General features: G+C 45.2%; 1 protein-coding gene across 1 annotated transcript; it reads left to right on the top strand.

The window, feature by feature from the left end:
* Window positions 1-223: 223 nt before the first annotated feature.
* LOC128831963 (syncytin-2-like) lies at window positions 224-8,450 on the top strand. The gene is made up of 2 exons (XM_054018936.1): window positions 224-270; window positions 6,324-8,450. The coding sequence occupies exon 2, from the start codon at window positions 6,668-6,670 to the stop codon at window positions 8,120-8,122; it is 1,455 nt and encodes a 484-aa protein (XP_053874911.1). The 5' UTR covers window positions 224-270; window positions 6,324-6,667; the 3' UTR covers window positions 8,123-8,450.
* Window positions 8,451-15,747: the final 7,297 nt, after the last annotated feature.

The raw sequence follows: 15,747 nt of genomic DNA, 5'->3' as shown, positions 1-15,747 counted from the left end.
CATCTCTATGTGAACAATGTCACATATGTTCTCAAATTAGAATTTCCATAGGATTGTTTGCATAATAAAGGAAATTTGATAAGAGGTTTTTAAGCTGGTGCCAGGCAATGGAGTAATTCATGTTTTGCACATTGAATTGTGTGTGGCTTACAAGCCTTTGTTTAATAAAATACAAACACTGACTCAATATTCAGATGGTAGAACAAACGGTAAAGGGTACAGGATTGAGTATGCCTCTTACATAAAAATGGACTGGAAATAAAACCTGCTGTAAGTAAGAATGCATTTGTATAACTATGGACAATGGTTCTGTGATTTATTTCCAGATGAATAGCACCGTCATAATGCCAGACAATCTAAGGTTGGCTAACAAGGTCATATTAAGAGGAAATATCACTCCTGAGGTGTTATTTTTGAGTTACTAGTATATTGAGTTACTGCTGTTCAAAAATCAGGGACAGAAAGATAGCAAAGTGTGCATACCTGCAGATTTTCCAACATTTTTTTATCTTCTTTCTTGGTATTCTAGTTACTAATTAAACAGAGGGACAGTGATGGACTAAGAGAGAATCCAATAGATCAAATGATCTAATCCAGGGGTAGTCAATAGGCGGACTGTGAGCCAACTCCAGAGCGCCAGATGCTTGTGAAGGGATTGCAAAATCTTTTTATTTAATTATGCATCTACCACCTGTTGCTGCCTTTGACAGCCCAAACTGTCAGCCCCAATGGGCTGATGGCCTGGAGCCCTACTGTCTGAGGCTGACTGTTGGAGCTCTACTGGGCGGCGGAGCTTCGGGCTATCAGGGCCCCATAATGCCCCATACTGTTATTTAAATTGGTGGAAGCGCTCCTGGTGAGGATGTGTATTGCCAACAAAGGGGATGTAGTGTGAACATGAAAAACCGCAATAATTACTGCAGTGGATGTATGTCAGAGAGGGAGCACCATCTCCACTCCCAGACTCACTGAGCAGTTCTCAAACTTTTTGAGCTGATCCCCACCCCTTTGAGTTACAATTTTTGGTGTCTTTCACTCCCTCCCGCCCCGCAACCCAGACAGGCTGGGTGGCCTGCTGAGGTGAGTCAGGAGATAGAGGTGGTGCTCCCTCCCAGAGTCTCACCCCGCAGAGCCGGCTCAAGCTGCCTGGCATTACCACTCACCCTCTCAAACATTCCTCCATGCCACCCTATGGGGGCATGCCCCACAGTTTGAAAACCTCTGGGTAGAAACTATTGTTAAATAGAAGGCAGAAATCTGGGAGGCAGGTGACCCGCTTGCCCCCGTCACTCATCGCCTCTGTGTGAAGCCACCATTTAAAGTTTCACTGAGGAAGGCCAAACATTGCCTGTCCTTCCACAAGCATGAATCTTTTCTCTGGTGCCTGGGGCAAGCTGCAGCTCTCGGCACCACACAAGTATGGTTCTGGCCAAAACTGTCTCATTTTATTAGCATTAAACTTTCCAAAATGAAATGAACCTTAAATATAATGTCATCTTTGAGCAGACAAATGAGAGCCTGGTTATTGAATTTCAGTTCACTGAGGCTTGTCCTGATAATAACCTTCAGTCTAGCCACTTTCTTATGAACAGTATCATTGAATCTGATTTCAGGAGTAGGAAATTAAATCATTTGCACTGGTTAGACCTTCTAACTAAAAAATAAAATACTTTTATATCACAGCCACTGGGGCTCTCAATACTTCTGTTGAGTCTGAACTTTTGATGAGCTTAAACTTAACCCAGACTTGATGTCTCTGTCTGAACTTTTAATCAAAGCTCTGACCTGCGAACTACTCATGACACCCCCCTCCCCTTAAGTAGCCATCTCCCCTTTTCTCTTTCTTAATTTACATTTTTAACCTGTTTTATCCTGTAGAATCTTGATTGATTATGCATGACCATTATGATCTGTTAATCACTTTGTTTACTTCTGTGTATAAATATTGATGCTCACCCCTAATAAACTTGCCACACTTACTCTGAAGCCTTTCAAGCTAAGGATAGTGTGAGCCCGTTGATCAACGAATTGGTGTCTGGTCTCTGACAGATTGTGAGCCCCATACCAACTCCGCACGAACTCGGGTGCTGGAGAGGTGAGTGAGGACTTGCTTTTTTACCTAACAATTTGGGGGCTCGTCCGGGATTTCCTTCTGGTGCGGTGCCTCTGTCCAGTGGTCAGACCACTCATATACGAATTGGCAGGCGCCACGGGAGATTTCTCCCAGCCAATTCAATTTTGAGGGGTCGTGTACTGGACAGCAGGGTAAACGCCAGTTGGAGGGCTCCTGTCAGACACCATCAGTCAAGGGACTAGCGTGCCTCTTGAGAGTCCGTTGGGGATTGTAAATAAGTTATGGAACGAAGGGAAACTCCCAGTACAGACAGGAATGTCTAGGAGGAAGTTGTACACACTGTGTGTAAGGAATTGGACTGGGTATACCGCGGTATTGGCTGACCCGGAGATGAGGTGGCCTTCGTATGGCTCTTTCGAACAGGCTGCCTTAAGAGGAGTAAGGAGCCAGATCGAAAAAGACCATCCGGGACAGTTATGTTACTGGTTTTGTTGGGACACAGCAGCAGAGCTGTGGAAATCTTTAAAAATTATGGCAGTCAGGTATTCTCCCGAGAGTGAACCCCCTCCATGTTATTTCGATGAAGGGTGTAAACCACGGCGTGTTTTGACTCGTCAGTTGGTCCCCACTGCACCTGCCCCTATTCCTCCGCAGGGGGACTCTCTCCAGGGCGCAGAGGGGAATCTGCAGGACTCCAGATCGGAATCTCTGCAGAGGGATAAGGGGGAAATGGAAGGGCACACCTCGGGAGAAGTAATTACTAGGCAAAAAATCAAGCAGATGCAGCAGGTTGCATACCCCTCCCCTGGGGACGCCCAGAGGATCCGGTCGCATCCGCAGATACTTACACCAGGGACGAATACACCCCTGCACCACCAGCTCAGCCCGTTCCCCAGGCCTGGATCAACTATGGGCAACAGCAGCAGCTGCAGCAAACTCAGCCTCCTCAATGATGGTACCCTGGGGGCGAAGTCAAACAATGTGATGGTCTTATTTCCTTAATGTCTTTAGCCGGCTCCTTCCTCACTTTCTCCCCTCCCAGCAAAGAGCCTCGTCTAACCCTTTCAGTCCAAGGACTGCCTGTCTCCTTCCTCATTGATACTGGAGCTACTTTCTCTCTTTTAAATCATGCCCCCTCTCCCTGGCTATCCTCTGAGGTTAAAACTGCAACTGGGGTGGAGGGCAACCCACAGTCTCTGGGACTCACTTTGCCTCTAAATGTTATTTATGCTGATAAATGTTTTTCTCACCGTTTTCTTTTTTCCCCAGCTTGTCCGATCCCTTTGATGGGCCGGGATTTACTCTATAAGCTTGAGGCTACTTTAACCTGCACTCCTGAAGGGGTAGGATTATTGATGACAGTGTTAGGAGATTTGGCCCCAACTCAGGGTAATTGGGAAACCCCCCCCTCTCTCCCCTGACCTCACTGACTTGCCTTTAACCCTCTGGGGAATTTCTGACACTGATGTTGGCCTGCTCCTTTCGGCAGAGCCAGTAAGGATTCAAGTGAAGCCCTCCTTAACCCCCCCGTCAGTCCCTCAATACCCCCTGTCGCTGGAAGCCCGGGAGGGCATCCGCCCCATTATCGAGGGATCCATTGCACAAAAGCTAGTCCGCCCTCAGCGCACTCCCTGTAACACCCCTATACTGCCTGTCAAAAAGCCTCCTAAAAAGGACGGAGACACTATTCGTTGGCGCTTTGTACAGGATCTATGGGTTGTTAATCAGTATGTGGTCCCTCTTCATGCAGTAGTTCCTGATCCAGCTACTATCATCAGCCAAATCCCCTGGGATGCTGAGTGGTTCACTGTTATTGACTTAAAATCAGCCTTTTTCAGCATTCCTGTGCACCCAGACTCTCAGTATCTCTTTGGCTTCACCTGGGAGGGACAAAGTTATGTCTGGCAACGACTTCCTCAAGGCTACAGAGACAGCCCCACGATTTTCAGCCAATGCCTCCGCCACGACTTGGAAGGCTTCACCGGTCCGCAGGGATCCACGTTAGTCCTATACGTAGATGACATCCAATTAGGTAACCGCAAAGAAGCTGCCCTCCGCATCGATGGTAAGGCACTTTTATTATACCTACACACCAGAGGCCACAAGGTAGACCCTAACAAGATTCAGTGGGTCTCACAGAAGGTCCGATATCTGGGCTTCCTGTTAACCCCAGAGGGGAGACAAATGGACCCAGTCCGCATAAAGACTATCCAAAACTGCCCTTTGCCAAACACCAAGAAACAACTTCGAGGTTTCTTAGGATTAATTGGCTTCTGTCGCCCCTGGTTGCTGTCCTGCGGGGAGTTAAGCAAACCGCTCCACCGACTCACTGCTAACCTTGCTCCTGACCCTTTGCAGTGGTCTCCGGACACAATCCAAGCCTTTCAGTTACTCAAGGACAGTGTGGCCTCCTCCATGTCTCTCCGCCCCCCCAATTACAGCAAACCCTTTCACCTTTTTGTCCACGAGAGGGGCGGAATTGCTAGTGGCGTCCTTACCCAGCTGAGCGGGCCCCACCATTTCCCGCTTGCTTTTTACTCTCAGCAGATCGACCCTGTCGCTCAGGGAACCCCATCCTGCACCCGGACTCTGGCAGCAGCTGCCCTGCTGATCACAAAGGCAAAGAGCCTGACCCTGGGTCATTTTACCACGGTTTGGACCTCTCATGCCTTGTCAGCCCTTCTGCGTAGGGGCAGAACCCAAGTCTTTTCGGCCCATCGTCAGCAACAGCTAGAGGCCTAAGAAGACACTAACCTAATTTTTGAAAGGTGTGGGCCCCCTAATCCAGCTACCTTGCTTCCTGACCTGCCAGTCCTCCAGGATCAGCACGACTGTGTGGAAGTAGTTTATAGCATCTTACAGATAAGGGACAACCTGTTTGACGTGCCACTGGACAACCCTGATTGCATCCTCTTCTCGGACGGAAGCTCCTTCTATGTTGATGGCAAGCGTTTCACCGGTTATGCAGTCACCTCTGAATGGGACATTCAAGAGGCCGCCTCACTGCCAGGCAACTGGGGAGCCCAAGCCACCGAACTCTATGCCCTGGCCCGAGCTTGCCAGTTGGCCGCTGGTAAGACCGTTACCATTTTTACTGATAGCAAGCATGCTTTTGGAGCTGTGCATTGTCACATCCACCTCTGGATGTGGTTTCCAGACAGCTGCCGGTAAACCCATTCAGCACCTCCCCCTCATCCACAAGCTTTTGGACGCCCTCCAGGAACCCTCGGTCCTGGCTGTAGTTCACTGCCGGGCCCATACTAAAGATGATAGCCCCATCACCCGTGGGAATGCCCTGGCTGACGCCTCCGCCAAGACGGCTGCCGTCTTACCCTTAGCCATGCCCACGTTGGCTATTGCAGCCTCCTCCTTTACTCCACCGCACCCCGTACCAGTACCCGCTGCTGAACTACAGTCGTGGGAAAGCCTCGGAGCCACTCTGGTCAAAGGGACCTGGCTTATGCCGGATGGCCGAGCCTGCCTCCCTCGCTCCACATACCCCGTGGCAGTTCGCTGGCACCATGATAAGGGGGGTCACTACGGCACGCACGCCCTTGTGGACACCATCGCTCACTTTTGGTATGCTCCAGGCATTCAACCCTACTGCCTGTCAATAGTGAAAGCATGCAGCACATGTCAGCGTAATGGACCTGCTCCGCCTCTTAACAAAATTAAGGGTGGAAGACCTCCGCCTGCTGCTCCATCTCAACATCTTCAAATTGACTTTGCAGATATGCCAAAGGCTTTTGGGAAAAAGCACCTCCTTGTTTTGGTTTGCCCTCTAACTTCCTGGGTCGAAGCTTTTCCTACTGCTAATTGTACTGCTGCCACAGTGGCGAAGATTCTCCTTAGAGACATTGTACCCCGTTTTGGCATCCCTCTCGTGCTTGACTCAGATCGCGGACCTCACTTTACTGGTCATGTCCTTGGCCGTTTAGAACAAGGACTGGGCATTTCACACTCCTTTCATACATCCTACGACCCCTAGTCTAGCGGGAAAGTTAAGCGTATGAATAGGAAGCTTAAGTTTACATTGGCTAAATACTGTCAGGAAACAGGGTTAAAGTGGCCTCAGGTACTTCCCTTGGTCCTGTTTCACCTTCGTACTCGCCCAACCCGTGTATTGGGATTATCCCCCTTTGAACTGCTCTATGGACACCCCCCTTTCAAAGGCAGGGCGCTACCACGTGCTGATGTTTCACTATTGGGAGGGGATCATATGACCGCGTGCCAGTTTCTCTCCCTACAGGCTCGCCTCCGTACCCTTTGGAAAGCTTCGCAGTTTTCCCAGACCGTGCCGCTGGAAGAACAGATCCACCCGTTCCAACCAGGGGACTTCGTCTGGGCCAAAAAGTTCGTTCGTGGCGACACCCTCCAGCCAAGGTTTACTGGACCCCACCAGGTTCTTTTAACAACCCAGACTGCAGTGTTCCTGGAAGGATGCAAATCCTGGATCCACCACTCCCACGTCAAGCCAGCAGTAGTGGACCACAGTGACGGACCAGCAGCTCTTGCCACCACTGAGGACACTGCCTCCGACCAGTGGACCAGCTTACCTCTTTCAGACATCAGACTTAAATTGACTCGGAAAAAATGAGAGGACCTTTTATTCTGACAACTGTATGTTTTTTATTATGCCTTTTTAGTTTATTTTCTGCTTATGAAGATAATGCTTTTATTAGATATTCCCACGAGGTTAAAACTCGTATTTTAGGAAATAGAAGTAATTGTACTCAATTTCCAGTAAATGCAGAACAGGGACTCCCCTTCACACCCATTCCCCTGACCACTGCTAATATGACTTGGATGCCACCGGCTAGAGTAAAAGATCCAGTCCAACACAATCTTACATGCAACAAAACAGGAGTGCCAATTAACAGATATCTCAGGGTAACCAATCAGACAGGATCACTGTGTTTTGTTAAAGAAAAGGGGTCAACTTTTGTGGGAACAAGTAAATGCAACATGTATTTTAATGGCACCACCTTTAGTAAAAATCTTGGCTTCAAGCCTTGCGCATCCCACTTATCCCATATGTGGATCCCTCACCCCGATCCAACTTTTTCATGGGTGGGCAAGCCTTCAGAGTCAGCTTTTAAGAAGCCCTGTTCAGATCACGAGGGTGTCCAACTAATTGCTAAGGGACATACGATTGCCTTCTACAACTGCTCAAGCAGTACTACACTGCCCTTTGAAAACACCACTACCAAATTGTGCCTCTGCAGTTCGCACAACGACCCCTCTGCGTTACCAGGGGAACAGTGGTCCAACGGGTGGTGGGTTACCTCCTACTTTGAGAAATGGAATACCCGAAACGCATTGTATGGAACATACTGGGTGTGCGGGCCCAAAGCTTATTACTTTCTCTCCCCTGATTGGGCAGGGTCATGTTATTTAGCGTGGCTAACACCGCCTTCTCGCATCTCCCTCACTCCCCCTCATTTTCCCCACGTTCGTAACATCCGTGAAACCTTCAGAGATATTAATATCCGTGATGGTTTGTCGTGGCAGAGGTGGGCTGGTCTCATTAGCTTGAGGGGTGGTGTCATCCGTCTACAGGGACTACTAGAATCTTTAACCAATGAAACTGCGACCCTATTTGAGAATCAGGCCGGGGAAATGTCCCAGCTGTGCCAGTTAGCTTTGCAAAACCGAATGGCTTTAGACATAATGTTAGCAGCCCAGGGAGGAACTTGTGCCCTCATAAATGAAGAATGCTGTGTTTTTGTAAATGACACCTACTCTGACACTTTTCAACGTACCAAACATCTAAGGGAAATGGCTAAGAACTACTCCTCTGGCCAGCCACCTTATGATTGGTGGGGAGTCTTATGGAATTGGCTGCCTGGATTTGGGTGGGTTAAAAAACTCTTGGTGGGTATTGTTGGGGCCATAGTAATCCTTATAATACTGTGTTGCTGTATTCAGTGTGTCCCCTCCCTCATAGACTCATGTGGGTCAGTTTATTCTTTTCCTACTTCAGCCAAGGGCCTTACTCTCTTCGAGTTGGCCCAGGCTGAAATTGCCAAGCGGCCCTTGGCTCCTTAAAATGGGGTGTAGCTTTTGGTAAATAGTTATCCCAAAGCTACAAATGGAGGAATGTTGAGTCTGAACTTTTGATGAGCTTAAACTTAACCCAGACTTGATGTCTCTGTCTGAACTTTTAATCAAAGCTCTGACCTGCGAACTACTCATGACACCCCCCTCCCCTTAAGTAGCCATCTCCCCTTTTCTCTTTCTTAATTTACATTTTTAACCTGTTTTATCCTGTAGAATCTTGATTGATTATGCATGACCATTATGATCTGTTAATCACTTTGTTTACTTCTGTGTATAAATATTGATGCTCACCCCTAATAAACTTGCCACACTTACTCTGAAGCCTTTCAAGCTAAGGATAGTGTGAGCCCGTTGATCAACGAATTGGTGTCTGGTCTCTGACAGATTGTGAGCCCCATACCAACTCCGCACGAACTCGGGTGCTGGAGAGGTGAGTGAGGACTTGCTTTTTTACCTAACACTTCCATATAATTGGGACCAGAAACTTGTAATAATGCTAAAGCAGCTGAGTAAACAAAAGTAATTATTTAGCACAGACTGCAGTTAAAATATTTAATGTGGACTCAAATTGTTTATTGGAAAGATTCCACCGAGTTACGTGACATCTTGTTTTGCTAAATATTAGCATGAAGAGAGGATGAAGTGAGTTTTATTCTATGACCAGCCACTTCCCTCTGGACTACAGATCCATAGTTATTAATATCCTATGTGCTGAACTCTGGTGGAAGCAACTTTTATCTTCTGGAAGCTTAGGAAATCTAACCATGATAAAGAATATTTAATACAATTCATAAGCCTATCCTAAAAGACTTCAGAAAAGGACAGTGTGGGAAGTTTGAGTTTAACAGAACCACTATTTTATTAATGTTAATGAAAGAGTGTGCATGAGAGATAGATATAGTTAGTAAATAAAAAATTAAAAGGCAGGAAAATTATAATTAAAAGGCAGGACATTCAAAGTTAAAACTAAATTTTAACCTGAACCATTCAAAGTTTGGAACTTTAGAGTTAATGTAACCAAACCAACTTATTTTTTCTCCTGTAGAGATGCCTGCCTCTTTGTATATGTCTGATACCAAGTGTGATGCTTTACCACCACACTAACCTTTTATCTTTTCATGTAAACTTAATTCCACCTAAGACTCATTAAGTATGAATCACTGTATTATCATTTGCCTTAAATCAGCTCCCTTGGTGCTCCCAGTTAAATGTGTCCCATTTAAGTAGAGAGTCTTTTAAACCCATTTTGCAGAATGAATATACTGAAGAACAGAGATAAATGACCTGCCCAGGCCACAAAGGAAGCCAGTGGCAGAGCAGGAACTAGGATATATGTAACCCTTCTCCCAGACAACGCCAGCAGCAACCAGGGCTAGGTTCAATTTCTTTCTTTCCATCGATACAACACAGAACCGGCTCGAGCTCCACCCTGTAACCTGAGAACGTTACACACCACCCTTATGCGCCTCTGAGAGCCAGTACTTTCCCACTCACAAGCACAGAGTCTGAGTGTAGAAAAGAATATTTTAATAAATGGAGGGAAGTAACTCAGCGTTAATTTGGGAAAACACGACAAATACATAAACATAAACCATGAGCAAAAGACCCACTCCCAAGTAAGTTGGGCAGTGTCCTTTTCCCCTCAGGGTCTTAAGTCCAGCAACCCAAAAGTCCCTTTAATGTGTCCGTCCCTTCTCCGCACCCCTCTCACAGTTGCTGTCTTTGGTCAGTGCAGATCCAGAGTTCAGAGGTGCATCTGCAGAGTTCACCTCCCACCCTGGCTGGAGGTAAGGAGGAACCTTATTCACTCTGCTGCTCAGGCACTTGCCTGCCGCCCCTCTCTGCCAGCCGCCCTGCTAGACCCGCCCACTCTGCTCACCGCCTCACCACCAGCCGCCCTGCTGAACGCTTGTTCGGCTCACCACCTCACCAACCACTGATTCGCCAGCTGACTGTCAGTCACCTTCTGCTGCCATCTGCCTCTTTGCTCTGACCTCTGCACATCAGTCTTAGTGATTTTCAGCTTTTTGCAGGCTGGGCAGAGACACTGCCCCCTCTGCAGTGATTTTATCTCTTAGTGATTTTTTGGCTCTTATGAGTCTGGGCAGAAACACAGTCCCACCACAACTGATTTCAACTCTGATTGAGCATTTAAAATAACAAAAGAGGCTCCTAATGAAACCTACTTAATTCTTTCTTTGAACAGTGGGGAGGAACAGGTCAGATCAGTCTAGGGAATGACCCTTGTAGAAGGTTTGCAATCTCCTGGCTGAGACACTCTCTGGCATTCAAGTCCCTGGCTTAATGAGGTCCTTTCAGCTGGGGTCCTTTCAACTGATGGTGACCCCCCTCATTTGGGACAGGTTAAGCACCGTCCTGCTTCCCTGTATTCCTACACTAATTACAACATTGGTAACCATATTTCACTATCCCTGCATTCAGTATTAAAGTGATTTGTAACCCAACACCAGCCAAAGTTAATTACTTTGAGCAAAACACTGCTCCAGCTGCTGGATATCTAAGCAGAGCAGGAGGAAACTGTATTTACATAAACACACCCAAAGTCTCTCCCCCTCCCAGCTAGCTGTCAGGGAAGCATTCATTCATTCAGACTCTACTTACACATAGAGGTTCAAAGACTCGGTTCCCTATCTAACTACTAGATAATAACTAGCACATATAGTAGGCAGTACTTTTTAAAACACCCTGAGTACCCATCAAATGTTCTTTTGAGACAGCGTTCTTATACTCAGTGCTGAAACACCAACAAATTATTTACCTATTATCACAAATGTGCATGCCATTTCAGCAGATGTAATATGCCAAATGAATAACAAGACCCTGCCCCAAAATGCTGACAGACTCAGCACCAGGCAGATACAATACCAAATAAAATACAGTATCTGAAAGTGATATTGCCTATAGTATAAAACTGTCCTGCAAATGGCAACATATTTGTCATGCAGGCCTTCATACTGTAATTTGTACAAATTGGTGGGTAAAGTTGACTGTCTGAAGGGTTTTCTGATCTACTTAAATAAAGCAAGATTGACCAGAGATGCCTAAAAAATCAACTAACAATGAACTATAACTTTCAAACCGCTGCCACTTCCTGTTTCTGTTTTCCTGTCCCATCTCCCAACCAAATTACATCAGCCAACAATAGTCATACATTTCTCACTTCCTGATTCTCCTTTTTTGCCCTCTTTCCCTCTGCATACTATCTTCCATGTAGGAACAATAATGGTTAGCCGATAGTAACAATGGACACAACGCACAGTAGCAAACTGTGACAAAATGGGTAAAATGTAGTTCTCCTCACCCTCTTGGCTGCTTTGGTGCGTAGGTGCTCATAGAAGCCCTTCTCAAGCATTAAGCTCCACAGCTTTGGTGGGAAAAGGTCAGTAAGAAAGCTGGGGAGAGGTAACTCTCTGTGGTACACTCTCCAATATGGAAGTATGCCCTGGAGTGACTGCTGTTGACAACACTGTGCAGCTTCAAAACCTTTATAAGGGGACTACATGGCAGCCATGGGCAAGACTATGCATCAATTTGTAAGCACCTAGAGGATAATTGGGTTATAAGGAATAGCCAGAATGGACTTGCCAAGAACAGATAATGTCAAACCAACCTAATTTCCTTCTTTGACAGGGTTTCTGGCTTACTAGATAGGGGCAAAGCAGTAGCCATGATATATCTTGATTTTAGTAAGGCTTTTGACACAGTCCTACATGACAGTCCCATAAGCAAACTAGAGAAATGTGATCTAGATGAAATTACTATAAGCGGGCACATAGCTGGTTGAAAGGCCATACTAAACGAGTAGGGTTCATTGTCAAATTGGGAGGGAGTACTTAGTGGGGTTCTGCAGGGAACAGTCCTGGGTCTGGTACTATTCAATGTTTTTATCAATGAGTAGCATAATGGAATGGGGAGTATGCGTATAAAATTTGAGGATGACACTAAGCTGGGAGGGGTTGCAAGCACTTTGGAGAGGTAGAATTTAAAAAGTTAAAATTTTTTTGACCAATTATAGAATTGGTCTGAAATCAACAAAATGAAATTCAACAACAAGTACTACACTTAGGAAGAAAAAAAATCAAACGCACAACTACAAAACGGGAATAGCTGGCTAGGTGATAGTACTGCTAAAAGAGATCCAGGAGGTACAGTGGATCACATACTGAATGAGAGTCAACGTGATGCAGTTGCAAAAATGCTAATATTCTGGGGTGTATTAACAGCAGTGTTGTATGTACGACATGGGAGGTAATTGTCCTCCTTTACTCAGCACTGGTGAGGGCTCAGCTGGAGTACTGTGTCCAATTCTGGGTGTCACACTTTAGGAAAGTTGTGGACAAATTGGAGAGACTCCAGAGGAAAGTACAAAAAAAATTATACAAAAGTTTAGAAAACCTGTCCTATGAGGAAAGATTTAAAAACTGGGCATGTTTAGTCTTGAAGTCTTAGAAGACTGAGTGGGACCTGGTAACAGTCTTCAAAGATGTTAAGCCCTGTTTGAAAGAGGACAGTGATCAGTTGTTCTCCATGTCCACTGAAGGCAGAACAAGTAGTAATGAGTTTAATATGCAGCAAGGGAGATTTAGGCTAGATATTAGGAAAAACTTTCTAATTATAAAGGGTAGTTAAGTTCTGGAATAGGCTTTCCAAGGGAGGATGTGGAATCTCCATCACTGGAGGTTTCTACCAACAGGTTGGACAAACACCTGTCAGGATGGTCTAGGTTTACTTGGTCCTGCCTCAGCACTGGGGGCTGGACTTTATGACCTCTCAAGGTCCCTCCCAGCCCTATATTTCTATGTTTCTACCCAGCTGTGCTGAGACCTGGGCCACTGTCCTCTGTAGATGACCCATGATTCATACAGCTCTCAAGTCCTCTGAAGGTTTAGGGAGGTTGAACTCCTGCATCTTCAGGGATGATTGTAAAATCAACAGCAGAGTGTTTGTCACAGAAAGGAGGAATGGCAGTTACAAGCTGAGGCAAGTAGGAGATTAAACCTGGGACTGGGAACTCCTGGGTGCAGATCCTCAGGTGGTGTAAATTGTCATAGCTGCACTGAAGTCAATGGAGCTATAACAATTTAGACCAGCTGAGAATCTACTCCCTGCTCTCTAATCCCAGCTCTACCAGTGATTCACTGTGTGATCATGGCCAAATTATTTAGCTCCTTACCACTTACTATCTCTGGATGTCAAATGGGAATGCTAATAATTAATTGCCTCAAAGTGGTGTTGTGAAAGCTAATTAGTCAATGCCTTTACAGCATTTTGAAAAAGTAAAGAGTCATATAAGTGCTAAGCACTTTATAAACCTCAGCCCTTCAGCCAGCGGTGAGATGAATGCTAACTATACAGTTTACAGGCAAACTGGTCTCACTGTACGACACATCTGTCATCTAACCATAAGGATCACAGCAAGGAATAATTCAATTTTTTCAGCTCGAGTTAATACATAACAATGTGCCAAGCTTACCTCAAAGGAGGACTCAGAAGGCAAGTTACAACAAGCAATACTGCCAAGATTGTGGAAGAAGATGCTTCATTCAAAAAGTCTTACATCAGACAAAAAATAATTTTACCTGAACAGTTATGTCTTACCTCAAAAACCAATTAAAGCAACAAAAACTAAAACATTTTAAAGTAGTATTGTTTTCTACATTATACAGCAGTGCATTGTTCAGAATGTGGCCAGGAATTATGACTGAAATTATCTGAAGAGAGTGAAGGTGACAGACTAATCTGAAATCCATTATTTTAAAATCTTTGGAAACAAAGATGGCTTTTCAGAATGTTATTTTTATTCTGTCTAGAATTGTAATTGCCATATTGGATCAGACCCATGGCCCATCTAATCAGTATCTTGTCTTTAACAGTGGCCAGCGTCAGACGCGTCAGAAGAAGATAAAAATTCTATAATACATCATTATGGAATAATCTGCCCATAAGGGAAGTGTGTTCCTAAACCCAGGCAGTTGATGGTTGGCTTGTATTCTGAAACCTGATGTTTCATTAGCCCTGATATATTTTTAGCCTAATTTCCCTGTTATTTTACTCTGTAAATAGCACACAGACAAAAAAATTCCTGATGCTATTGCTTATACTGCTGTACTACGCAAATCTTTAGAATTAACCCAGTTCTCTCAGTTAGAAAGAGCAAGGGAGACACAAACACCATCTTCTAAAAGCCATATGGTCATCGTATTTTCCTTTGTTCTCCTATCTAGGACTACTGTACATGCTACTCTCAACCAACAAAAAATAACAATCCAGAGTGTGACATGACTGACAGATCTGACAACTCCTAGACATCTGCCTTGAAGAATCTATTCCCACAGTTGAATGATTTGAGGTATAGAACTCAAAGTAACTGACTGCAGTTCATAGTCCCCGCTGCTGGCATATGGCATACCAGAATTGTGTCTCAAAACAATAATGAACAGAGTACATCCATAGTCAGATATATCTATCCAGTAGCTGTTATGTGTTGTGAGATAAGTCCAAAGCTAAAGATCTTCAGCCCCTTAGATAAGCATGTACCTCATTGCAGTTTTCTACCATGACATGTGTTATTACACTTAGAATTATTTTAAAATATATAAACACGAAAGTATATCTTTTCACATGACCTTATTAAGCATATAATAAAAACATCAATTTTAAAAGAACTTTAATGTTGCAAAGTCAAGCACTCCAAAGTTAGGAAATGCCAGAATTAAGGTTACCTGTGCAAGCTTAATTTGGCTTCCTGTGCATATGCATTAGGATACAGTCTTTAATTACATGATCACATACTATTTTCCCCCCACAGAACTCCTGCTCATTCAGGACACAGTGCCATAGAATAGCCTAGAGGTAGAGGTCTTATAGAAATGTTCTTTTAACATAGTTTTTGTGTGCTGAATTGTTTTTTTTTAAATGCACGAAAACAGAATTTCTGATTTTTCAATCATGTGGCATTATATTGACATCCACATGGGTCATAAGCAGGATGCTTTATATTCACCACACAAATCTCTGCCACTTGAGCAAATGGAGTAACTGATAGCAGTAGTACATTGTTATCCTCTATTTGCACCAGCATTACAGGACAATGAGACACATTCTTTGTCAGTGGGTTTCACAGATATTTGCTGACCGTTGAGGAATCTTGAGACTAAGGAATCTTGGATTTCACTCCATGATCTGGAGGGGAGTGTGCTCCAATGGGCACAGACTTTTCTGCTTATTCCTCCCAAACTTGACCCCTTCTGCCTCATTCCCTCCAACCTGTCCAATCTCTTCCCCACACCAGACTCTCTAATTCCCATTCTCCTCACCTAGCCAGTCCCAATCTTCACTCTTCAGGCTTCTCATCCCGGTCCCTGTCTGCTTGCCCAGCCAGTCCTAGTCTCCCCCTTCAAACTACCTGTCTTTCTCCCTACTCCAAATCTCAGTCTTCTTCCCCATACCCCAGCTTCCAGTTCTATTCTCCTGCCAGCTATTCTCAGTCCCCTCTCTACCACACACCTTGTCCCTAGTCTCTTTACCCAGCCAGTCCCAATTCTCCCCCTGCACTGTGTCTCCACATCAGTTCTATCTCCTCTCCCCCATCC

The sequence above is a fragment of the Malaclemys terrapin genome, chromosome 2 (genome assembly GCF_027887155.1).
Source record: "Malaclemys terrapin pileata isolate rMalTer1 chromosome 2, rMalTer1.hap1, whole genome shotgun sequence".
NCBI classification, from domain to species: Eukaryota; Metazoa; Chordata; order Testudines; family Emydidae; genus Malaclemys; species Malaclemys terrapin.
This window is presented reverse-complemented; position numbering and strand designations above follow the sequence as displayed.

What these genes read in the sequence shown, in the direction of transcription:
- LOC128831963 (XM_054018936.1), top strand. Translation starts at nt 6,668, where the DNA reads ATGAGAGGACCTTTTATTCTGACAACTGTATGTTTTTTATTATGCCTT.